Genomic DNA, 25,375 nt, shown 5'->3' with positions numbered 1-25,375 from the left:
GCGGATAACAAGCTGCAACAGTTAGAGCTCGAAGACCAGCTTACCTTGGATGATGCTTTTCTCTTGTACTTGTTGGCGAAGTCGAATTTCTCCTTAATCTCGTCCAGGAAGAGCTCCAGGCGGGCCTTCTCCTCTTTCTCCGTGTAATCCTCGCCCAGGAGGATGTACGCCCTCCAGTTGGCCGAGTCGAAGCCCCAGTGGCAAGTCCTGTTCTCCTGCGCCTTGTGGCCGTGCACCACGAACTTGTGGGTCGGGTACATTAGTCTGCAGTCCATGCACTGGATGCACGCTGCGTTCGGGTTGGTGTACAGCTCCGGCACGAACAAGCCTTTGCACTTGCCGAAGCACTCGTGGTAGACTTTGAAGCTCCTGTCGGTGAACTGCAGCTCCAGCGAGCCTCCGTTCATCTCCTTCTTGCAGCGCGGCGGGTAAGCGCCTCCGTAGATCAGGGCGTTGCAGAGCCGCTCTGCGTCCGTCTTGGTGATGAGACCGCAGGACGGCGCTGAGAAGGGCAGGATCCCCATGACTTTGAGGATCTCCAGCTGGTCGGCCGTGCAGCGAGAGCAGTAGATGTGCAGCTCGTCGCACACGGAGTTGATCTGCTGCAGGGTAAAGTCCCGCAGCACCGTGTTGAGAATCTGCGGCAGGCACAGCCGTTTCTCCCCGCCGACCACAAAGCAGGAGATGGTTTCTCCCTCCAGGACCGTCTCGCACCTCTCCGTGGAGCGGTCCGACGGGATGAAGAGCGGGCCGGGCATCACGGGCGGCGGCAGATGCTGCAGAACCGGCTCGGGCTCCTTCCCGTCCTTCTTAAAGAGCAGCTCATGTTGCCAGCGAGCAGAGAAAGCGGCCGGTCCACCCAACGAGCTCATAGAGCTGAGGTGAAACTGCTTGAGAGTTTGTTGCAGTCCCGGATGAGGCTGGAAGCTCGGCCGACTTACAGTCTCCATGCTTTTCCTGCAACTTTAGATGCGTAAATCCTTCCTACGGTCGACCGGGAATCACAACCAGCTAGGCGTCCTTCAACCTGGTAAATCCACCGCGTCCCAGAGCTGATCAGATGTGCGAAACGCCTCATCAACCATCCAGGAAAAAAGTCCCAGCTGCAGTTTTATTCCCGTGTGTGAGTCAACACCGACCAGTCGCTCCCTGTAGCAGTGAGCCGACTGTCCATATTAGAAAAAACGGCTTCCAAACTCCACCGAGGCGAAAAGTTCCGTTTGTCAGGCTTGAAAACGAAATGTAAAAATCCTTATTTGAGGTTCTTTCCGCTGTCGAGGACGAAACATCCACCCCGTTTGCCCCCGCAGTTCACTCTGACTGCGCGGAGAGGAGAAGTCTGAAGAGCCAGTCCGCTCGCGAGAGCTCTCTCTCCCCCAGTCTGAGTGCGCGTGTCTCTCTCTCTCGCTCTCCCTCGCGCTCCGTCTAGGTCTCTCTGTCGCGCGCTCACTCACACGCCCCCTCCCTTTGCGTTTGTGTGTCTGGCTCAGTCATTGAATCCCGGCCAGGAATGTGAGTGACACTGCAGGCAGGCTGGGCTCTTCCAGGAACAAGCCGCCACCCCCCGCACGTACACGCGCACACGTGCACACAGAAAAGAGAACTGAAGAAGAAAAAGAAACGAACTGAGCAAAGCAAAGAAAATGACGCATTCAGGCCGTTGAACAGGCCGTTTTCCTACTTTTTCTAAGGCGTAGATGCGAAATGTTGTTCTCTTTACCACGTGGCACCCCAAGCTGTGACTATACAGTCTAATATAAGATTGACTGCATGGTTGGATCTTAAAGGAGAGACTCTTCTTTTGATGAAGAAGCTTTATTTGTCACTTGCAGTTGCCTGCAGCGAAACAGGACCTCTTCCGACCATACATACATTACACAAACTGCAGAAAAACAATGAAATTTACAACACAATAGGCAGCGGAGGAGAGAAAAGGTAAAATATTTTAAAATATTATTGCATTTACTTTTTTATTTTGTACTCTGTTCCTTTATTATTACTATATACCTTTATCTGAATGATTTTTAGACTGCTAATAAAATTTTTGCATAATCTTTTGCATAATAACATTTTTTGCATTTTAAAAATTATTATCATTAAGTTATTTAAAACCCAATGAAGCATATCCTGTTACTGCTGCTATATTATAATGTGGGTAAACATCTGGAGCACACAGTTTACACATTGGTGACCAATTTCTCCCCAACTTTTGTCTGCATTTTAACTCAACATGCAGTTTGTTTACAGCAGCGGTGCAGTAATCCACCGACGAAACCCCGACGGGAACGGAATTTTCACGCAAACTAGGAGTGCTCGTATTTACCACATTTCCCGTGTACCCTGAACCTAGCAGAAGAGCTGGGCGTCTATGTGAATCATTTGGTTCACGGCTGCTGTCAAGACAGAGAAAAAAATCGAAAGAGGATGGGTGGTGTTTTGCGAGACAAGACAAATTTAGCTTTGGAAGAGGAAACGCAAATTGCACGGCTGACTGCGGTTCATTTATTTTCCCTTCTGCCTGAATGTGTTAAAACTGTTTGGCAAGAGGCGCCGAGTAAACAAGTTTCATGTGTTGGCGACCTTGAGAAACCATCCTGCTAATGAAATGGCTAGAGTTTTTTTTTTTTCCACAGACCAGCTATAATAAGTTGTTAGTGGACATTTGAACGTGTACCTGCGCTCTCAGCATCTCAATTGTAGCTACATTTAAAACTTTTCTTATATTTGCTTTAAGTAGCGGGTCGCCTAATATATCAGATCTGTAAATACCAATCATATAAATAGACAGAGGCCGTGCACGGTTGACTTCTTTGTTTTCTCTGAACTTTGCTATAACAAGTGAAGAGGAGAAAAATAAATGGCTGATTCAAACATACAAGCTCAACCTCAGGGGGTCCGAGTCGAAGTTCAACTCCAGTACGAGTTTGCTGTTCCTGTGGCGTCCCCTACCCACACAGTGTTGTAACTGCAACGTTATGGCAGGATCGGGGGTCAAGGATCTCAGTGTGCTGTCTGCAGCAAGACAGAACCTGAGATTTATGACTGCACAGTCATCTGTGCTCTTTGACTGTATGTGTTAATACAGCGAGAGACGGCTTTAAAAGGAATGGGGTGAGTTAATAGACACAGCCCCACCGTTGACTGATTAGGTGTAAAGTTTTAAAATAACCTTTATACAGTGTGCAGCCAGTGGACCTGAGGTGTTGGAGGCACAGGTCTGGGCTCCAGCCCTTACAAATGGCAGATATCTTAACAGCAGGACACCATCCTCTCAGCAGCATACAGCTGTGGCACTGATACTGGCAGACTGTGTTTACTGGCTGTGTGTGGATTTTGTCTTCTCTCTCCAACAGTTTCAAGTGAGATACAAAGGTTTTGTTTCCTTTAGGCTTCTCATTCTATCAAGGCCAAAGCTGTTAGACAGTGCAGAGTGTGTGCCAAGCCTCATTTTCAATGATTCATGTTCTTACCAGCAAGCAGTGCTTGCCCCCCCCCCCCCCCCCCCCCCCAAAACATCCAGCGAGCTCATCTGTGATTATCATTTACTCATATGTGGTTAGTGAGGTAAGTTCGAATTCAGACCTTCAGTGTCACAACAGTGGCTTGCTTCTTATCAGGGTACATCACCATGGTAACTTGTGCTGTACACTAGCACGCTCTTCAGCAGGTTATTTTTGACAGAGCTGAGACAGTGCTTAGAGCTAATGCTTAAAATCTTTCCTCCCAGGACTAATCCAGAAAACCCCAAAGAACGACGGCAGCCTTTCCTCACACGGTCATGGCTGCAATTCCATGTTTTTGGAACGTAGGCATAACCAATTCCAAAGGCTGCCTCCAGATAAAGTGTCTGGACGACCAATGGTGAAATGGAGCAGATGTGTGGTACAGTGTATATAATGTTACAGTGAATGTTGGAGTAATATGGAACCAGGTTTCAAATAACGAGGTAAGAAAAAAACATGTAAGTGTACATGTTAAAACATACAGACACATAAACCGCAAACACAATCAGCCATAACAACAGACACTGGTTCCAACATGCACACATGCATGCATGCATTGTTGCAAACTATGGCCAAAAATAAAGGGGAGAAGATTAAAGAAAGCCTAACCCATAAAATCCAGCTTTGCTGCTGTGTGCTGCACCAGCTGGAGATGAGCTATGGAGGACTGAGAGATGCATGTGAAAAATCAGTTGCAATAAGACAGAATTGAGCTGTGAGGATCTTCTCCTGTGGAACCAGCTTCCAGTTTGGATTGTGGAGGCAGACATGTCTCTAATTTAAGGATTAGGCTTAAAACTGTCCTTTTTGATAGAGCATACACCTCATAGACTCTCAACCATCTCTTAGTTATGTTATTATAGTCTGAGGCTGTTGGGGGAACTTCCCACAATGAATCGAGCAACTCTGTTTCTGTTCCACTCTTTCACTCCTCACGGTTATAGTGCCATCACAAAATATCTGCATCCTTCTTCATTTCTTAGTTTTCTGCATATTTGTTGCATAACCAGCAGTTGGGCCACGGAAATAGATCACGGGGGGGGGCAGAGACCATGCAGTTTAGTTTAATATATGAATGTATTTATCTAAATTAATATTAATGGTCCTGGTTCTGTTACCCTGTGTTACCGATTCTCTTTTCTGATCCTTCCAGTTCTGTGTATTATTATATAGCTTGTTTCTTAAGTTTGCTTTTCAGGTATTACTCCAGAACTTTGGTCTTATCTGTTTTATAGGTTACATTTGTTATTTATAGTAACCCTGTAAGTTTGTAATCTGGTTTATGTTCATGGTTGTAGTTTGTTGTTATTTTTGTTTTTCCTGTCTTCCCTGTTTTTAATTAAGTCTCCATCGCTCTGTTATTTTTCCTTGTTTATTACCGTCCATGTTATTTTGATAGTCACATGTCCCTGTGCTTTGTATTTAGTTTATTTCTATGTTTCATTTCATTAGTTACAACTGTATCATGTCCATTTCCCCTGATTGCCTCATTCGTGTATGTGAGGTGTTGGTTTGTCTCCATCCTTTGTTGTGTCGTGCTGTTTGCTCGCTGTGGTTCTTCCTGTCTGTGTCTTCTGGTTTGAGTTTGTTGGATTTTGTTACTTGGTGCTGTCAGACTTTCCATTTGTCTAAATAAAGGTTTGTGTTTTTGTTTTTTTAACTCTGTAAACCAGTCTGTATCTGGGTCCACATCTGCACTCTACATAATACCACATCACTGGAGATGTTGCACTTGCAACATCCATCAACCTCACAGCCCACTTTTTCCTCAAGGCCACAAGACACTCAAAACACATCCACTTGAGACAAAAACATCCACTTGAGACATGCAATCCAGTCTTTCCTAGCGATGAACCCTAGTTTGACATGTAGTAGTGTGACTCTGCCCCTGTGGAACCTGGGGTTCACTACTCAGTGAAGCCAACAGGACCACATCATCTGCTAAACGCAAGCCCAAGTAGCCAGAACTGGATATACTCTTAGCTAAGCCAAGAACTTGTATTCATATGATAAATTACAGACACTAGGCTGGCTCAGTGGCAACAAATCTAACTCACTGCTGCCAATGTGAACCAAGCCCTTACTAAGCACTCCCAAAGGATCCCCATAAGAGAGTCTAATGGATGCAGTGATACGCTTCTTCAAGTCCTCAAGTACTTGGGCAAACTCTCACATGAGATCCCCCAATCGAACAAGAAGTATTCCTAGATGTGGAACAGCTAACCCAAAGACTCCAGTGAGCAACTCTTCCTCACATTCAGCAGGGGGAAAGCATGTACGCAGCACACTATTGATCAAACATACTAACAGTGTCTTTTTAGATAGAAATGTTCATAGTCATAGTGTACACTCTGCGCTGTCCCTGGGGCTGCCTCTTAGCAGTTGTCCAGAAGTTGGCAGATTGAGTTTTTTTGTTAAACTGTGACTCCAAAGCTGTTGTTGTGAAGTCCCAGGGAAAAAAAGAGTGAGCTGCAAATGAGGATAATAGAGGAATTGTTACAATTGGCTACAATCGATCAGAAGCTGTGAATAGTTAGTTGTGGAGCGATGTTTTCATCACTCCATAGGAAAACTGCTGGCGGTGTATCCTTCCAAACTATTGGTGCTGCTGCTGAGGCTTCCTCATCGTCTCTATGGAAGCCGAGCACAACACAGCATCATGTGTGAGGAGTGACATAATGTTTCTTTCCAGGCGCCGGGTTACTTCTATGTACCACAGTCCTGGCCCACAGCCCTGCTTTGTGTGTTCCCCCTCTGTGGCTGAGGTAGAAAAAATCATCGTGAAGTCTTTCTGCAATACTCATCTTACAGGGAACCAGTTCAAAAAAAGCTCTCATCTTATTTTAAAGTAGCAAGTTTTCACATAGTTCTGTTTTCCATTATTTTGAATAATGCTGTCTTCTTTCCTTTCTTTGCTTTTCCTTTCATTCAGTCCAGCTTTGCCTCGTCTTTTTCCATTGCATAATTGTTGCCGCTCTCCGTTGGTCCCTGTCCTCTGGCCAAAAGCATAAAAGGCTCAGAAAGTCCCACCACTTCAAGTTTCCACTTTATGTGTGTCCTAGCAAAGGAACAAAGTCTCATGATTACAGTAACATTTCTTATGATGTAATCTTGCACTGAATGAATCCTTGAGCAAGACTGACACAATATTGTTAGTGTATTAAGTGTTGGTGATTAGGTCATGCATTCAAAGGCTGCTTTTCCATTTGATCGATGCTTTAAGTCACATCAGGTCATAATCACATCACACAGTTTGCCTGGATTGTTAAAGCTTACAAACATTTTGTGAAACGAGGATTTTCCTTCCTAAGCGCTGCTGTTTAAGCTTATTTTACAATATCAGTTCAAAAACAGACAAAGTGTAGCACAGAGCTGGGCATGTCCTTACTATGACTAGTGGAGTCTTGCAGTCTTACTGACGACTAATAATAGATTGCAAGTACAGGTGCAGCTTTTTCCAAACGGACATGATGGAGACAACAGATCTGACAGCTGAAGCAACAGCCACCTCTGGACACGACAGTGCAAAAACAGGATGAGTGTAAACAGGTGAGGTATGAAGCCATATAGGGGCCGACCACTGTTCTGGGCTTCCTTCACTGCCTGCCTTCTGCGTCCTGACCGTATGACCATGAAGTGAAGACATAGAATAGGTTATTATAGGCTCACATAATCTGAACGGTTCATTTTGTTCAAGCTGTAAAAATCCAAAGATCCCTTTGATTTTTATCAAGTTCACTTGTCATTTCCAGTGTTCGTTTTTAATAAGCACAGATTAACAGAGCTGACCTTCTGCCAGCTGCATTAAGGACAACAATGCCAACTGACCTTAAAGGAAATGTTCTATCTTGGTTTAAATCATATTTCTCTGAGAGGTCGTTCTCTGTCATGATGGGAAAATATTCCTCTTCTTCTGCCCGTTTTCGCTGTGGTGTGCCCCAGGGCTCGGTATTGGGTCCTGTGTTGTTTTCTCTGTATATGCTGCCCTTGGGCTCCATTTTTGAAAAACATAATGTCTCTTTTCACTGCTATGCTGATGATATTCAAATCTACCTCCACCTGACTGGGGATGTTTCATCTTCACTACATCCTCTGTTTGATTGTCTGAGCGATGTCAAAGACTGGTTATCACGTAACTTTCTTACTTTAAATGAAAAGAAGACAGAAATTATTGTTTTTGATAGAAATATGCCTCTGGGACAACTGACTGGCACATTCGGGCCTGTTGCTAACCACCTCACTGATGCTGCTAGGAATCTTGTCTGTGGTATGTAAGGCTAAACCTTACATACCACACAGAGATCTGGAGAAACTCATTCATGCTTTCATCACTTCAAGACTGGATTATTGTAATTCTCTCTACTTGGGCCTACAATCTTCTCTTCTTCAGCGTTTGCAGCTGGTCCAAAATGCCGCAGCACGTCTCTTGACCGGCACTAGAAAGTACGATTCTATCACCCCTGTTCTGGCAAATTTACACTGGCTTCCTATTAAATACCGAATTGATTTTAAAATTTTATTGTTTACTTATAAAATTCAAAACAATATGGCACCTGACTACCTAGCTGATCTCCTCTGTCTGTATAGCCCTCAGAGAGCACTAAGATCATCAGGCCAACTGCTCTTAGTGCAACCTAGGTCTCGGCTGAAGACCAGAGGAGACCGTGCCTTTGCCGTTGCTGCACCCAGGTTATGGAATACGCTTCCTCTTCATATTCGCGCATCAGATTCCATTCAGTCTTTTAAATCACGTTTAAAAACGTATTTGTTTAACCTGGCATTCAAGGCGAATTAGGGTAATTTACATCTGGCTTTGCATTTAGATTATGTAATTATTTTATATTTTATTTATATCTGTAATTTATATTTTATATTGTGATTTTTATCTATATCATGATTTTACTGGAAAGCACTTTGGTGTACTTCGGTCTTTAAAAATGTGCTATATAAATAAATTTTGATTGATTGATTGATTGAACTGACCCGCGTGGATCTGCTCCTGCTGGTTTATTGACAAATACCTTAAAGACTATTATATCTTAAAGAACTCATTGTGTCTTACAGTCACAACAGAGCACTTTTTTATGAGGCCACCACACACCAGCCTATGTGAAGTTTAGTACCCACCGGAAACAAACCCAGTCTGCTGCAGTAAAGCCTGCAGCCCAGGCTCTCACTCTGGTTTACAGGGACTAAAGAGCACGCAATAATGGACCAGATATTCCACTCTCCCCAAGTGGTTAAAGCCTTCTCCATGTAAACAATGAAATGGATAGACTCTCCTCTTCAGTACCCTGCCATTAACCTTACCAGGGAAGCTGAGTGATGTGAGCACCCCCTTATGAAAGATGGGAACCTCCATTTCAGCCTATCCAAAGGCACTGCCCCAGATCGCCATTCAACATTGCACAAGTGTGCCAACTAGGACAGCCCCACAACATCCAAGGCTGAATCTCATTCACCCCAGGGGCCCTGCCAACAAAGAGTTGTTTAACCACCTCAGTGAGCTCGCCCCCCCCCATTCATGGACGAGTCTTTTTTCTGTCATGCCATGAAATTTGTCCATTTTCTTTCCTGTAGTTTGTGCTTTGCTTCGGTCACGATTAGCAGAGGCAGATCGTGTGAAGTTGAGGTGTGGACCCAAAAGCAGACGCGTGGAACAGAACTTGGTTTTAACAGAAAGCGAGCCGTTTAATAAGGCTGGTAGAAAAAACACAAAACAAAGGGCAAAGGCTAAAAACTGAGTAACCTCAAATTAAACACGAAAACGCCCTGAACATGAAACCTGGAACATAATGACAAGACAGGCGGAAGCAAACTGAACATGTGACACAAGACTGTCAAAGTCAAACAGGAAACACACAGACTTGACATGGTGATGGGGAAATAGAAACGGGTGATGAGACACGGGAACAAATACAGAGAACGTGACAGCTAGGTCGAACACAGCTGACAGACTCGAACACTGAAGGTGCGACACCATAACCAACATAGTGGAGAAGACACAGACCTGGGAGGAACCTAAACAGACCTAAACAGGAAACAGAACTAACTGAAGCCTAAACCAGAACATCGTAACACAAAAAGGCATGAAAGGCATGAGTCGAAATGCTAGCTCAAAAGCCCCAGAACCATGACAGCTCCCATGTTTCTGCACACATCCCTGTCTCCACAGTTAGAATGATGTATGCGAGGATGTGGATAACTTTCCATAAGGTGTGTGAAGGTGCTGAAAAATCAAAAAATCTCACATGTATGTTATTCTTCTCTGGGTCTTACTGAGTCAGAGTACTTCTAAACAACATATCTATTACTACCTGTCTCATTAAGTTTTGTAACTTTTCTTTTTATGCCATTAATATTTGTAAAAACAGTATGCTGGTCCAGTCCACTTAAAACACACATGTTCTACAAGTCCCAGCTTAGCCCAGCCCTAAATAGTTAAGACTACTTAATCCGAGGCCAGTGATGTAAGTGCCACAGCGTCAGTGAAGCTTCAAATCCATATTTTTCCCTCTCTCAGTATCTAAAGTAAAGCCAAAGTAGAACATTTTATTATTATTAAAATTCATAAATCTGTGAAATCCACTAAGAAGAAAAGAAATCTTTGAACGAGCCCTGATATCACTTCTGTATCAGTTCGTGCAGGATTTTCACGTGACTGCTCCGTTATCGTTGTAGAATTCTATTGGTTCGAGTTCTCGTGGGAGACGTAGCTGATTGGATGTACTCGAGTGACGTCAGGTTGCGGGATACGGAAGTCGTTGTTAGAATAGCTGGCGGGGAGCTGTGAGTTGTTGTGAAACGCAGATATGGAAGAAAATCACTTGAAGTCCAGACTGAAGCGAAAGAAGTCAACGGTCGAAGCTTCCGGGGGAGCACCGAAGAGGAGCCCGACAACGTCCAGCAACAACCCGGCAAAGAGCGGTGGGTGAGTGTGTTTGCACCGACAACTTTACCTTAAAGGTTGAGAAAACACAATCTGGGCCGTTAACGGTAGTGATGGGCAGATGAAGCTTCATGAAGCACTGAAGCTTTTCATCTAATTGGTTCACCCCAGCGCAAAGCGTCTTGAAGCTTCATTTGCTCTAGTAGGACACCTACTGGACGTGAAAATATTAGTTGGCATGAATTTGAAGAGTGTGGCATTTTTGCACACAGCCTGTAAATGTCAACAACAAAAGGAGTGTGTAAAACATGTATATTGTAGTGATGCAGTATACTGTGTATATTTATACTGGCAGTATGGAACATGATTATTTGGAAATGCTTAAAGTGGAAATGATCATTTACTGTGAGGTGAGGTGTGGTGTGGTTGGGGTGTGGACAGTGGTTGTGCTTTAGTAACGTTGAGGTATGGACAGCTACACACTGAGGCTTTGAGCCTCAGTCCTGCCTGTTCACATTTTATTCTGTAAAAACTAAATTTTCGATTATGAACTTTTTAGTGGGGAGAACATAGCCAGGATTTAATGATTTAACAAATCTTTTGAATCCTTTGTCCTCCACAATGCTAAATGGCTGGGAGTCCTCAATCACCATGCTGACCAGGTCTTCATCTATTTGAGATTGTTCTCCTGAGGAAAGACAATAAAGATAAAGCACAAATATAAATATCACACACGTAACTTATAACAGTTGTATAATATTGTTATATCATTTAGTAACATTACTGCATCCTATATTATCATTGCATTTGATGGCTCACCTGGTCTTGCTCCACGATCGGTGTCCCCCTTATTCTCATGCAAAGCTCTGTAGTGCCTAAGCATGGATGAGGTGTTGTTGTTATATCCCAGCTCCCTGGCACATAGCAAACACTTCACCTTGTACAAAAGTAAAGACAGCTTAACATAAATTGTATTGCACCATCAGTATTATGAAAATACATCTTCTATAGAAATTTACATACCTTGTTGGGAGGAATAAGATCAAATAATAAAGTATCCATTATTATTATTATTATTAAATGTTCCCACACAGGGGAGGACATCCTCCTCTTCGTAGCTGGCTCCATTCTCTCCTGACTTTCTCTCCTCACTCTCATAAACCTCCAAACTGTCTCCAAACTCTCACTAACCGCAACTCTCCATCAAACACCCACATTTTGAATGAAGTCTGCGGGGTTTATATCGCTGTCATAGCTCGCGGCAAAGTTTGAACCACTTCCTGAACCAGTCACGTGGTACAGCCGGGCAGCGAGGCTTCGGACGTCATCATTTTCAGCTCCTCCCATAAATGAAGCAACGCAAGCCGAGTAACGCGAATCACTGAACTCTGCTCATTAAAGTATGGAAGCCCGTTTCCGCCACTAAAAAAAAAAAAAAAGGATCCATAACTCAAAATTTCGAGTTATTTTCTCGAAATTTCGAGTTATTATCTCGAAATTTCGACATATTAACTCAAAATTTTGAGAAAAGCAACTCGAAATTTCGAGTTAGCGCTGCCAATCAGTAATCTACGTGAATGACGTCATTTCCATGTTACCCGGAAGCTGAAGCCCTCAGCTACAAATGCTACAGCTAAGCTACTGGTATTACATCCAGTCGTGAATGCACAGATTGCTGAGTGTTTTCAGCCTGGCTTCACAAATGATGAAATCCCTGTGTTATTAGCTGAATCACATGGTGTTACTATCAGCAAACATACTTTAATTTGTTGGGATCCGTTTTTGAGTGCGCGGTCCTGCGCCATATGCTTCCGTGTAACAAGAAAGCGACCTCATTCACGTATATTTTTGATTGGCAGAGCTAACTCGAAATTTTGAGAAAAGTAACTCGAAATTTCGAGTTATTATCTCGAAATTTCGAGATAATAACTCGAAATTTCGAGTTATGGATACTAGCTTTTTTTTTTTTTTAGTGGCGGAAACGGGCTTCCATATTAAAGAGCAACAAAGGCACATTTTTGTTTATGGTCGAAACGGTTCCTGCTGCCTGGAATAAACTGTATGTAGCTACAACCTGGGCCTGTAGGAGAGTCAAACATAAGATGATAATAATGAGAAATATATGATATATGAAAGCTCTTTGAAGTAACCATGCACCGATCCGACTTTTTGCATTTCCGGTACCATAGCTTGGCTTTAGATATGTGTTGATGATGCTGCCAACCTGTTATCAGACTTCAATGACTGAGCGGTCCTCATGGAGGACAGGACTGAGATCTGTTACTGTAACGACAGCAGGCTCCACTCAAACCTTCTTTTACTAACACTCTCAAATTAAACGGAACTAGTCGGGATCCAAGTTAAATGAATGAGTTTTACTAAACAAACAGGCAACAGAATTCCAGTCAGTAAAACGATCTACTTTTGTTTGATTTTTACAGTAAATGTAAATTTCTCCTTCTGTGTTAAATCAAAGTATTTCATAACCACAGAGCTTAAACTCTGCTGTAACGTGATGTGCACCTCCCTGCACCCGAGACTAGGTTTGCACCCCCTATGTTAAAGAGAAGACCCCAGCAATCCCCTCTGAGCAAGCACTGGGCCCTTATGGGGAGGAAGAGTCTGTCTTTTAATGGGAAGAAACCACAGCAAGGCTTGCAGGGAAGGGGATGTGTTGGGGGACAAGGACAAAACAGAAATAAGAGAAGACAGAAGTTATTGACATTGGGGTGGCTGTGGCTCAGGTGGCAAAGCAGGTCAGCCACTAATCAGAAGGTCAGTTCGATCCCAGGCTGCCTCCTGGCTGCATGCCAAATATCCTTGGGCAAGATACTAACCCCATGTTTGCCTACTGGTGGTGGTCAGAGGGCCCGGTGGCGCCAGTGTCCGGCAGCCTCGCCTCTGTCAGTGCCTCTGTCAGTGTAGCCACAGCTGCCCCAGGGCAGCTGTGGCTACAATGTATCCCATCACTGTGTGTGAATGGGTGAATGACTGAATGTAGTGTGAAGCGCTTTGGGGTCCTTAGGGACTAGAAAAGCGCTATACAAATGCAGGCCATTTACCTGCATTTGTATGGGTGCGAGTGAATGCTCGCACCCTGAGCCCTGCAGCAGAAGGGCTGGCTCAGGGTCACGTCTGAGCTGCAAGCTTTATCCAAAGAAAGCAAGTTTGGGTGTAATCGTAAAAGTAGAGAGAGGCTCTGAAGGCTTTGCTCCCTGATCTACTTTTAGTCTGAGAGAATTTTACATTACATTCAGAATTTAACAGGAAAACAAAGAAGAGAAGCCAGGGTGGGAAAAATCGTCTGTTTTTCTAGCCCCTGTTTCTGCGTCTAATGTAGCATTATTCTCAGACAGGATATTTCTCGTTTCACAAAGATGATAGATATCAGCCCTGCGTGAAGCACATTTCCTGCTCAAAAACTGCTTTAGAAAACGTCAGTGTTAGTGGAGGTCATCCAGATTATCTGGTTCGACACTGAGGCTTTCAGGGCAGAGAACAATAACAACAATAGTACAGTTTTACAGAAGAAAATTATAGGTGTTTAGGACGTGTCTGTAGTTTAACCAGCTGTCATCTGTGGCTCCATAGACAAAGATAACTAAGTATCAGTTTGTATATTATCATTGGTCACGATTCAAGAAAGAGACAACAGCGACACATTAAGTGTCCTCTCACATCCTGAAGAGCCTCAATACTTCCAAAAAGGTTGTGTTAAAAGGTATTTTTGCATGGCGTGGTTGTGATGTCTATGGATGTCATGTGACAGCTCGTATCCATTTAACTGCTCGAGGCTGAGACATCGGAGCGTGCTGATGTCATCCAGGCATCATTAAACCGGACTGTCTGCTCGATTTCACCGCTGCTGCCTTTGGGGAAAATTTATTTCACTGAAAAAAATATGACTTGTTGTCCTTGTTTATGTTTTAGTTTTGCTGAGTGGAATTCTGGTATTTTATTAGTCTGTTGGGGTTTTTTTTAGTGTCTGATGTGATGGCTGGAGTTTGGTAACCAGTAAAAATTCAACATTTTTAATTGAATTTTCTTTCTAATGGAAACAAACAAAGTAAAAAGGCACACTTACAACTATTTACAGTGAGGTGTTTTTAATGCAGTTAATTAAAAACCAGCTGATGTGAAGCTTTGCTGTGTTATTAAATCTGTTTTGTTTCGTTTGCAGTGTGCACCAGATCAAAGAGCAGCTTCAGAAATAATCTGATTGACTAAAAATTCCTACAGATTGATTGATTAATAAATGGAAAAATAACAAATGTGTGTGGAAACATTCGAGTCAAAGTTGTGTCGTATTTGTTTAGTGATGGTTTGTATGGAGATGCATGCATGAGGAGCGATGTGAGGAGAATGCAGCAGTTCACAGTGTGGATGATCTGCTTCACAGGCCGACGCTTCCTGCAGGAGCGTGGTGGAACAGACAGCAGCTGCTTGCTGTGGAGAGCCTGTGGGCATTCACGCTCCAGGCTACTCTGCCATGCCTGGAGGAGCAGCTCTGGGACCAGGTTCCTGATCTTCCACATGCATCTGCAGCGGTATGTTACTGCATTACACAACTCCTGCAGGGAATATGATGAAGCTCCCAACAAGACACGAGCACACAAAGTGCCAAATGTTCACAGTTCTAATATTCCAGAGTGTTCCTGCTGTGTACTCTGTATGACAGCGTGTCCACTGGCCTCTGACAGGTGGAGTTTCTCTGTCAGACACAGGAGCCTGTGTGCTGTGATGCTCCTGTGCAACTTGGAGACAACAGGGAGAACATAGTGATGTTGCAAGTTCTCAGTAGGCAGTGTGGAGAAGATGGGGTGGGAATTATCCACCTCAGGGGTTCATTTCAATCATTGTGATATTTTATTGTGATGCATTGCACATTATAGAGATGTCACTATGATACAGTACAAACAAAAAGCCATTTGACGTTAACATCTTCTTTGTCTTGTTTTTCGTTTGATAGTCGCCACTGTCAGAAATTTTTTCTTTTCCCGAGATCTGATGTGTTTTCTTAGTGTTGCTTTCATTTTTTGAGCAGTATATTTCTGTATCCATGTCTTGACCCACTCCTAAATACATCTCAAAGGATGCTGTACTAGATAGGATGTAAAATAAGGCCACCATGTATGAATGTATGAACCCCAAACATGTTTCATTGTGTCAGGAGCATAGAAGTTGTCAGAAAAGACTAACAAGCTTGGTAATTAGGCTGCATCCATAAACTGCATTGTATTGTACTGATGTGTGTCTGTATAGATATAATTTATAAATATATGTGGTAATTGGTTTAAACGAACAGGAGGGGAAGAGAGAGAGAGAGAGAGCCAGGAAGCGAGCAGCCTTCATTGCCAACCCGGAAACGGGCAAAGTGATTGGTTGAAGTGTTCCATAGGGGAAGTGATTGGTGTCCTCCTGGACACTTTGAAGGATGCTGAGGAGGTGATCAAGGCAGCTTGCTCAGCATCTGTTCCAGGCATACAGTGGGGCAAAAAAGTATTTAGTCAGCCACCGATTGTGCAAGTTCCCCCACCTAAAATGATGACAGAGGTCAGTAATTTGCACCAGAGGTACACTTCAACTATGAGAGACAGAATGTGAAAAAAAAAAATCCATGAATCCACATGGTAGGATTTGTAAAGAATTTATTCGTAAATCAGGGTGGAAAATAAGTATTTGGTCAATAACAAAAATACAAGTCAATACTTTGTAACATAACCTTTGTTGGCAATAACAGAGGTCAAACGTTTACTATAGGTCTTTACCAGGTTTGCACACACAGTAGCTGGTATTTTGGCCCATTCCTCCATGCAGCTCTTCTCGAGAGCAGTGATGTTTTGGGGCTGTCGCCGAGCAACACGGACTTTCAACTCCCGCCACAGCTTTTCTATGGGGTTGAGGTCTGGAGACTGGCTAGGCCACTCCAGGACTTTCAAATGCTTCTTACGGAGCCGCTCCTTTGTTGCCCGGGCGGTGTGTTTTGGATCATTGTCATGTTGGAAGACCCAGCCTCGTTTCATCTTCAAAGTTCTCACTGATGGAAGGAGGTTTTGGCTCAAAACCTCACGATACATGGCCCCATTCATTCTGTCCTTAACACGGATCAGTCGTCCTGTCCCCTTGGCAGAAAAACAGCCCCATAGCATGATGTTTCCACCCCCATGCTTCACAGTAGGTATGGTGTTCTTGGGATGCAACTCAGTATTCTTCTTCCTCCAAACACGACGAGTTGAGTTTATACCAAAAAGTTCTACTTTGGTTTCATCTGACCACATGACATTCTCCCAATCCTCTGCTGTATCATCCATGTGCTCTCTGGCAAACTTCAGACGGACCTGGACATGCACTGGCTTCAGCAGCGGAACACGTCTGGCACTGCGGGATTTGATTCCCTGCCGTTGTAGTGTGTTACTGATGGTGACCTTTGTTACTTTGGTCCCAGCTCTCTGCAGGTCATTCACCAGGTCCCCCCGTGTGGTTCTGGGATCTTTGCTCACCGTTCTCATGATCATTTTGACCCCACGGGATGAGATCTTGCGTGGAGCCCCAGATGGAGGGAGATTATCAGTGGTCTTGTATGTCTTCCATTTTCTGATGATTGCTCCCACAGTTGATTTTTTCACACCAAGCTGCTTGCCTATTGTAGATTCACTCTTCCCAGTCTGGTGCAGGTCTACAATACTTTTCCTGGTGTCCTTCGAAAGCTCTTTGGTCTTGGCCATGGCGGAGTTTGGAGTCTGACTGTTTGAGGCTGTGGACAGGTGTCTTTTATACAGATGATGAGTTCAAACAGGTGCCATTCATACAGGTAACGAGTGGGGGACAGAAAAGCTTCTTACAGAAGACGTTACAGGTCTGTGAGAGCCAGAGATTTTCCTTGTTTGAGGTGACCAAATACTTATTTTCCACTCTAATTTACGAATAAATTCTTTACAAATCCTACCATGTGGATTCATGGATTTTTTTTTCACATTCTGTTTCTCACAGTTGAAGTGTACCTCTGGTGCAAATTACTGACCTCTGTCATCATTTTAAGTGGGGGAACTTGCACAATCGGTGGCTGACTAAATACTTTTTTGCCCCACTGTATGTTAGGTCTACAAATGTTGCCCAGAGCTTCTTCAGCATGTATGGAAGACCTTAAAGATGACTTGATGGGAAGGTCAGCAACCAGTGGAGGAGGTTTAGATTCCCAAAGAGAGGAACTCATCCAGTTTGGGCAATATTGCTGTTGAGTGTTGGAAGGAGGATGTTTTTAAGCACTGTATTATGAAAACTGAATTTTTCCAAGAACAACTATATCAACCCCTTTATTGAGAAGTGTGGGATTCCTGGTTGTGTATGAAGTTGATTAGGGGGTGGTTCTCGTACACCAAGAGTCAGATTAAAATGCTAAATCTATTCAAATGTTCAAAAGGTCCAATCAGTGAAATTAAAGGATGGATGATAGCTTATATTAAAGCTGCTGTGCCCCTTCCTTCCAAAGTATAGTAACACTTGTTACCAGGGGGAAACCACACCCCTGACTTTGAGAAACACCAGGCACTAAACATCCTTAGTTCAGCTGTAAAGTTGGACATCAGAAGATGGAGGACCTGCAGAGCTGCTCTCCAGGGTGGCCGTTAGAGCAAGCGTATTTGTTTGGCACTTCTGTCTCATTTTTGAGCCCTTGAGGTTGAACCAACACTTAGTTAAACACTGACACTATAGAATAAAGTCTTTTTTTTCCTTTTTGAAGGGGATATAGGGAAATGTAACTTCTTTTGTAGACGATCGTGGGGCGATCGTGGCTCAAGAGTTAGGAGTTCGCCTTGTAATCGGAAGGTTGCCGGTTCGAGCCCCCGGCTTGGACAGTCTCGGTCGTTGTGTCCTTGGGCAAGACACTTCACCCGTTGCCTACTGGTGGTGGTCAGAGGGCCCGGTGGCGCCAGTGTCCGGCAGCCTCGCCTCTGTCAATGCGCCCCAGGGTGGCTGTGGCTACAATGTAGCTTGCCATCACCAGTGTGTGAATGTGTGTGTGAATGGGTGGATGACTGATATGTAAAGCGCTTTGGGGTCCTTAGGGACTAGAAAAGCGCTATATAAATACAGGCCATTTACCATTTACCATCATGATGAAACTAATATCTTTGGACTTTTGGTTGGTTAAAACATTCAAAATGACACCTAAACAACTAATTGTAATTTTTTTTTCTATAATGTTAGAGCTGCTGGCCTATTTCCATTGGTGAGGAACATTTACATGACACACACACACCTGTGTATTCATGTAATCATCCAAAGATCAACTGTCCACAGCACGCTCCGCATGACTGGCTGAAGTTCCACACACCCGTTGTCAGACCCTTATTCCTGTTTTCTCCTTGTTTTTAGAGACCTGCGGGACTTTGGGTGGAGGAACAGGGGTGGTGCGACCTCAGCAGTGAGGTTTCTACCTTCCCTGAACCGTCTCATCTTTCTCTGAGACCGTCACAGATCCCAGATCCTGTCGGGCTCAGCTCCTCCCCGGAGGACCCCACAGCACACACCAGCACGGTGCCAGAGCCACCTGTCAGAGGCCCGTGCTCCCACAGCATGGAGAGCTCCACTCACTCTCCTCAAACCCTCAGCAAAACACGGCGGCCGTCCCTGCACAGCTGGGTGGAGGCGCTGCCATCACCAGGATTTTCCAGTGCTGGGAAGGAGGAGGGGAGGAAAGCGACTGGACCAGTCAGTAGGAAGCTTCCAACATACTGGGTGAAGGTATCTGACAGAGTTCCTCTGCAGAATGAGGTCGAAGCTAAAAAGGAAGAGGAGGTGCAGGGGTGCGGCAAAAAAGATGGAGGAAGAGGAGCAGATGGAGGAGCAGGGGGAGGACTGCAGAGTTGTCCCATGTGTCTCCAAGTGTTCCCTGCTGGGTAAGAACTGATTGGGTGTTTTCTTTCTTCATTCACATCAGCATAGGGACTTTTTTCCTTTGTGCGTTGTTGCTGATTTTTATTAATTTATTTTTTAATGATTCTTTATGACATCAGCGACCAGCCAGATGGCATCCAGCTGAAGCTGGTCACCAGTTAGATGTTTTCAGTGTGTGTAGCTCTTGTTAGTTAAATGGATAACGACAAGTAAACAAACTAGTTTAAGTTTTAGAGTCGGGGTGTCAAACTCAAATACACAATGGGCCAAAATTCAAAACTGGAACAAAGTCGCGGGCTAACGTTAATATTTATTGAAATATATTTATTCCTTCAGATATAAGAATGAATCTTTTCTTATGGACTCAAACAAGTTTTGCTGAAAAACTGAATATGGAACAAGCAAAGCTTAATACTAGACAATATATATATATTAGCTGTATAATACCAGTAGGCCAGCTCTAATAGTAATTTAAATTTTGCCCGCGGGCCAGAGTTTGACACCTATGTTCTAGAGGTTTAAAAGTGACAGCATCACAAAGCTGACTGCCCAGCCTCCAAAGGATCAACATTACCTTACAGCAGAACTTCCATATATGTTTTTATTGTGCAGGTCTTGCATAGCATCATCCCGTGACCTCTGCTTTCATGTCAGAATCAACATGACATAATTACATAAATATAAAAATGTTTATATGCTGTCTGAGGTGCAGTTTCAGCACAAGGTCCAAACAAACAGTTGTCCAGATTCTGCTGCATAAGTGGTGCCCACAGATGGAGAGGTCCAGGGTTCAGTCAGGTCCAGTTCACCACATCCAGTACAGTCTAGTTGTTCTTGGTTCTCCAGGTTCACCCAGATGGACTGCGATGGTCACCTGGCCCACTGTCTGTCTGAAATGAATGTGGACATGACCTGGTAAGCTGAATCGATGCCGACGGTCTACAAGGCGCCCGGTTGCTGCTCCGGGGTCGTATCGCACGGAGGACGACGGTGCAGACAGCAGCCTGTGCAGAGAACTCTGCTGACTGAGCTGCAGTGAGATGAGGAAACTTCTTCGGTGCACGAGCACACCATGTTTTCATGGCTGATTAGTCGTACTGAGTGTACACTTTACTTTAAAACTCAGTAACAGACACTGTAACCTGTGTGTCTTTTTTTTCTTGTAAAAGTAACTGTAATCTTTATTAGCTTTGAGTTCAAGATGATCCGGTCGGCTTCATTCATGACGGCACTGCAGTGCACGTACACCCACACAAGTAGAGCTGTGCTCGCAAGGTCACCCACCCTGGTATACTCTGCAGCTATCTAATGCAGTTCTACAATGTCACGTTCTTCATTTCTCTGCATTGATGGTGTGACTGCAGTGTAACACATGAGCCTGACTATTCTCATTCAGTCCTGATTCTTGCTGCCTGGATTTCCAGCTGCTGTATCTATAGTCCCAGGGAGCAGGTGCAAGCAGTGCTTTTACTGGACAAATGTACATGATGTATGATCCTTACTGCTCTTTTTGCATTGTGCATATGTTTTGTGGGGAACATCCAGAGTTCACCACAATAATATAAATATGGCAGTAACAGTGTGTGCAGTCTTTCTTTCATTGGTTAGGATGAGCCTTGGTTTTCCCAAAATCCCGACGGTGTTTGCCATCTCGTTACACACCTGTTTGTTATGTGGTTCCCATATAGGAAAGACCTTTTCAGTGGATACCTTATCAACATCTAGTTCCACATTTATATACATTTCTCAATTTAATTTACAAACAACATAAATTTGGTTTGGGATAAATTCAAAGAGAACTTCTTTTTGATCAAACCAACATTTATCAGTTTCTTCACTGACAACCTCCAAGAACGGCTGTATCATGTGCAACACAACAAACCTCAGTATGTCTGTCACTCTACACATGTCAGTGATACACACAGGAAACAGTCTGGGACCCAATACTGAACCTTGTGGGACACCACAGCTAATGTTCAACCACTTATGCAAACCTGCCTTTTCACAAAAGGCAGATCTTAATAAATAAATAATATAATACTCAGATTATTTGTCTAATATTAAATTATTTGTTAAATCAGGAAGGGGCAAATCATTTTTCACCGAGTGTGACTGAGCCCAGTATCGTTAGGTTCAGGGTGACTGTGCTTCTCTGCATGAACAGAGCTGAGGGATGATCAGAGGAGCTGTATGAGCCCAAGTGTTCACTCGCATAGAAATCTATAGCATCTGCACAGATCTTCCTGCTGTTGTCGGCACAAATAAAGGACGTCAGTGAGAGAAAAAAGGACTCGGTTCACAGAAAACCAGTTTGATTTTTAATAATTACACATATTTACAAAGATGCGATGAAGCTAAATGAAGCAGACCTGGCCAGCATTATGTAAAAGCAGAACTGTAGTTCAATAATCCTTCATGGGGTTTGAGCGGCCTTCATGTTCTGTAAGGTGGAGTCAAGAGCTTCCAGTTTATCCATTGGTCCCTTAAGGGGAAAAACAGCATCACTAATGTATCACCTGTGTGCAGGTAATAAAATACAGTCTGTGAGATGGAGTGTCGGGGTTGGAGGAGGAGGATGCTTCTTTAGATTAGAGGTGTGTATTTTCATTGTGACTGGAACTTCATTACGCCGTCTCCCTGCCTGTACAGGGCCTGCAGCTAATTGAGGCCCTGTGACTGATCAGCTAATTAATCCTATTATGAGGGTATTAAATTAGCGTGGGTCAAGTTTAATCACAAACAGCTAACTGAGAGCTTCTCCTCCCTCAGAAGAACATGTATGCAGATACACACAGCCTGCATCAGAAGCACTGAGTTGTGTTGGAGACATGAATGTGTGCTCACTGATGTCCCAGCATTAAAACATCAAAGCTTCAGTTAGGTACTGATATGTTGCTTGCTGTGTATAAAAGGAGGCAGTATACAGAGTTAAAGTGTCCTGAAAACTTCATTATATAGTAAAGACAAACTCATGGCTTCGTACTGGTTTTATAGCTGTTGTGCACCAGCAGCTGCATGATGGAGGGCATGAATTATAATAGTGACCTAATCCTCCAACCCCTGACTAACACTCATCCACAACATTACAGCTGAGACTGGGAATGACCCACTTTTCTTTCTTTAGCGCCCCAGCAGTTGTCTCAGGGCACTTTTTTACAGTATCTCTAGTACTGTAGGCATAGTCCTCAACAATCAGATGATCCTCTATAAACAGAGCTTGGCAACAGTAGGGAGGAAGAACGCCTGTTTAATGGGAACAGACCTCTGCCAGAACCAGGCTCAGGGAGGGCGGCCTTTGCTGAGATTGACTGGGCGTCGAGACAAACTCCAAAGTAACACACCTGGAATTTAACCCAAAAAAAGCTTTGTTCCCCCACACAGGGAAGACCCACTAATGTCTGTGAAAACCACGGAAAAGCTCTCATGGCTTTTCTGCTGTTCTCCCATTTCATTTAGACTTGCAAACAGATTTCCAGCTGTCGTTGCAGCAGGTCACTGTAGACATGGAACCACACAGTGAGCACATAAAGGAAACTGTGACCAGTTTCCCCCAGCAGGTCACACAGATGGTCACGCAGCAGCACCTGGTGAGGAGGAACCCAAAGCTGCATTTACTGTGGAAGCTGAAGCCAACGTCTGACAGCAGGCATGGGCCAAGTCTGTCTGCTGCTCCTCACCTATGTGACGATAACGCGGACCTTCACTGGGAAATATTACAATTACACATGTGTAAGGAAAGAGGTCAGGTCTCCTCCCAGCTGCTTGTGTCAATTACACATTCACAGGAAATGTTGATTATTTGAACGATTCGTTAAAAATAAGAAGGTTTGTTTGTGTGTGGGGACTGAGGCAGCTTAGCGAGCTCCATACGCTGGACGAGAGTTCGGACATACCCTGGCAGAGTTTCAGCTGCGTTACCTGCTGCAGCCGTAACAGGTGAACAGATAGAGGTGCAGTCAGAGACACGGGAAATCATTTGATCTTTGAGGCACTTCTTAAATAAAAAGTTGTCACCCCCTTGTTTGTGAAAACAACAGAACACAAAGAAAAGTTTGTGGTTATGGAGGAACATGTGCCGCTTGCATCAATAAAAGGCATCATCAATTTTGGATTCACTAGCTACATCATAATACACAATAACAACATTTTCTCCTTTGTCATTGTACATTCTTGTGTGTGTGAGGCGTGGCCCCCCTACCAAGATAGAAAAAAAAAAGAAGAATAAAAAATTGCACGTAAAATTATTTAAAGTTGTTCCGTAGAGCCGTCGTATTCATCCAGGGCGTGAGATGGGCTGAAACGTGTTGATGGTGGCAGGCACAGAATGAAACGCTCACACAGCCAGTCCTGCTCTGACACGAGGATGGACTGACAGGGACAACAGGACCAAACAAAGAAAAGGAGAAGACAGCATAAAGTCAGGGAATGTTCCTGTAGTCCGGCGTCCAGCTCCCCAGGGAAAAACTCTCCCTCCTCCCGTTTGCCTTGTGGACAGGTCCAGGGGGAACTTCCTCCTTGTTGTCGCCTTTCTGAGTTGAGTTGGCTTGCAAGTTTGTTTGTTTGTTTCTGTTTTTGAACAGCAGCTCGGAGGAGGACGCTGGTTTCTCCTTCATACAGACTCTTCTGTGGCTAGCAGCAGGGGGTTGATGTATTCAAATCCCTCAAACTCAGACTGGTCTATTCTCTTGATGACGTCCCTGAGGAGAGAAGGATGGAAAGAACAATTAGAGGACTTGTTTTACCACAGAGCTACTGAGAGTAAACCAGGTTTGCTCCTGGCGTCTCTCAGGTGAGCGTCACCACATCTTTTTCCAGGTTTGGAATCTAAAGGAAGTAAAATGATGTTTTTTGGAGGGGTGGGGGAATGTCCATGTTGAATTGCAGACCATTGTTTAGAACATTTTCAGGCTCTGTACCCACTGAGTTATGGTTCTGTTTTCATTTTCTTGGCAATCAGTGCAGGTATCAGTAGAACGTACCTACTGATACAAATACCACTAAATTTGCTTTAAGAAATGATTGAAATGATAGAATGTAGCAAGGTGATTGACTCAGTAATTCAGAAAGTGTAGCTCTTCTGGGATTTTCCACACAATCATCTTTCTGGTTTTAGAGAATGGTTGAGGGAAAAAAGAAAATATGAGTGAGCGGCGGTTCTCTCGGCACAAATTGTTGATGCCAGAGGTCAGAGCAGAATGCACAGACCACAGTGTATGCCCCCCCTGTCAGCTAAGAACAGGAAACTGAGGCTACAGTTCACATAAGCTCACCAACACTGGACAATAGAAGATTAGAAAAACGCTGCCTAGTCTGCTGAGTCTCCATTTCTGCTACAATGGTCACAAAATGCTAATCAGCATAAAGCATGGATCCATTCTTCCTTGTAGCAGCACTTGGTGTAATGTGGTGTGGAAGACAGTTTTTTGGCACAGCTCAGATCAGCCTGAACTAGTTTAAACTGGCTTGAACCTTTCAAATGGATTCCACAATGACCAAATTTGAAATGTGTACCATGACGACTCTGTAGCATCTGTGTGATGCTATCATGTAAATATGGACCAACACATCTGAGCAATGCACAAAGAATTAGCAGAGTTGTGAGGATGAAGCGAGGTCCAAGCTGTTAATATCAAGGTTTACCTAATGAAGTGGCCTGAGCCACTTGTTGACCTTGATGCCTAAAGTTTGGCATTTGTCCATGTGCCAGCCTGTCCTATAAGGTGAAGGCTGCAGCAGGGTGGGGAGTGTGTGGACAGAATAGTGCCCACACCAGCGTAACAGAGATCTGAAACATGCCCTGCTGTTCTTACTCTGATTGGGATAAATGTCGTGCTGCTGAAAATGATTTTAAAGGAAAATGCTGACATATGACATCAGGTTTGTTTTTGGAGGATTCATTAGAAAGACTGCAGGTCTGTGGATCACACTGTGGATCGCTCTGTGGATCAGTGTGTCCACGGCTCTTTCTGCACTCTCTCCTCTTCGTCTCCATCTGGTAACGCTTTCACGTTTTCCAAGTCAGCAAAAAGAACCATTTACATTGGTTGAACACACTGTTTGTTTTGGTCGTCTCCCAAACCTTCTC

At 44.0% G+C, this 25,375-nt stretch overlaps 3 protein-coding genes across 6 annotated transcripts in view; 1 reads left to right on the top strand and 2 right to left on the bottom strand.

The window, feature by feature from the left end:
• skia (v-ski avian sarcoma viral oncogene homolog a) overlaps nt 1–1,337 on the bottom strand; it is a 66,480-nt gene extending 65,143 nt beyond the window's left edge. The window contains exon 1 of the mRNA XM_080898966.1: nt 45–1,337. Coding sequence (XP_080755092.1) covers nt 45–950 — 906 coding nt within the window. The 5' untranslated portion in view covers nt 951–1,337. The remainder of the gene's footprint in view (nt 1–44) is intronic.
• Nucleotides 1,338–10,248: 8,911 nt separating this feature from the next.
• LOC308407131 (uncharacterized protein) lies at nt 10,249–20,872 on the top strand. Of its 2 annotated transcripts, none has more exons than XM_080898612.1 (4): nt 10,249–10,434; nt 14,792–14,939; nt 18,769–19,292; nt 20,137–20,872. In XM_080898612.1, the coding sequence occupies exons 1-4, from the start codon at nt 10,316–10,318 to the stop codon at nt 20,207–20,209; spliced, it is 864 nt and encodes a 287-aa protein (XP_080754738.1). In that variant the 5' UTR covers nt 10,249–10,315; the 3' UTR covers nt 20,210–20,872. The 2 variants fall into 2 exon arrangements, with proteins under 2 accessions (XP_080754738.1, XP_080754739.1); XM_080898613.1 differs by lacking the exon at nt 10,249–10,434 and adding an exon at nt 12,325–12,451.
• Nucleotides 20,873–21,018: 146 nt separating this feature from the next.
• The window catches only part of prkcz (protein kinase C, zeta), a 99,328-nt gene continuing 94,971 nt past the window's right edge, over nt 21,019–25,375 (bottom strand). For all 3 annotated transcript variants that reach the window (XM_080898608.1, XM_080898611.1, XM_080898610.1), the window contains one exon: nt 21,019–23,987. In XM_080898608.1, the coding sequence (XP_080754734.1) occupies nt 23,900–23,987 (88 nt within the window). In that variant the 3' untranslated portion in view covers nt 21,019–23,899. The remainder of the gene's footprint in view (nt 23,988–25,375) is intronic.

Source organism: Rhamphochromis sp. 'chilingali' (genome assembly GCF_963969265.1).
Source record: "Rhamphochromis sp. 'chilingali' genome assembly, chromosome: 12".
Lineage (NCBI taxonomy): Eukaryota > Metazoa > Chordata > Actinopteri > Cichliformes > Cichlidae > Rhamphochromis > Rhamphochromis sp. 'chilingali'.
The sequence above is the reverse complement of the archived record's forward strand: the minus strand, read 5'-3'. Positions and strand labels throughout refer to the sequence as shown.

Excerpts from the sequence above, each read along its gene's own strand:
- LOC308407131 (XM_080898612.1), top strand. The coding sequence starts at position 10,316 with ATGGAAGAAAATCACTTGAAGTCCAGACTGAAGCGAAAGAAGTCAACG. Across the intron at positions 10,435-14,791 it reads AACCCGGCAAAGAGCGGTGG|GCCGACGCTTCCTGCAGGAG; the intron begins GTGAGTGTGTTT and ends TCTGCTTCACAG. Across the intron at positions 19,293-20,136 it reads CTCCAAGTGTTCCCTGCTGG|GTTCACCCAGATGGACTGCG; the intron begins GTAAGAACTGAT and ends TTGGTTCTCCAG.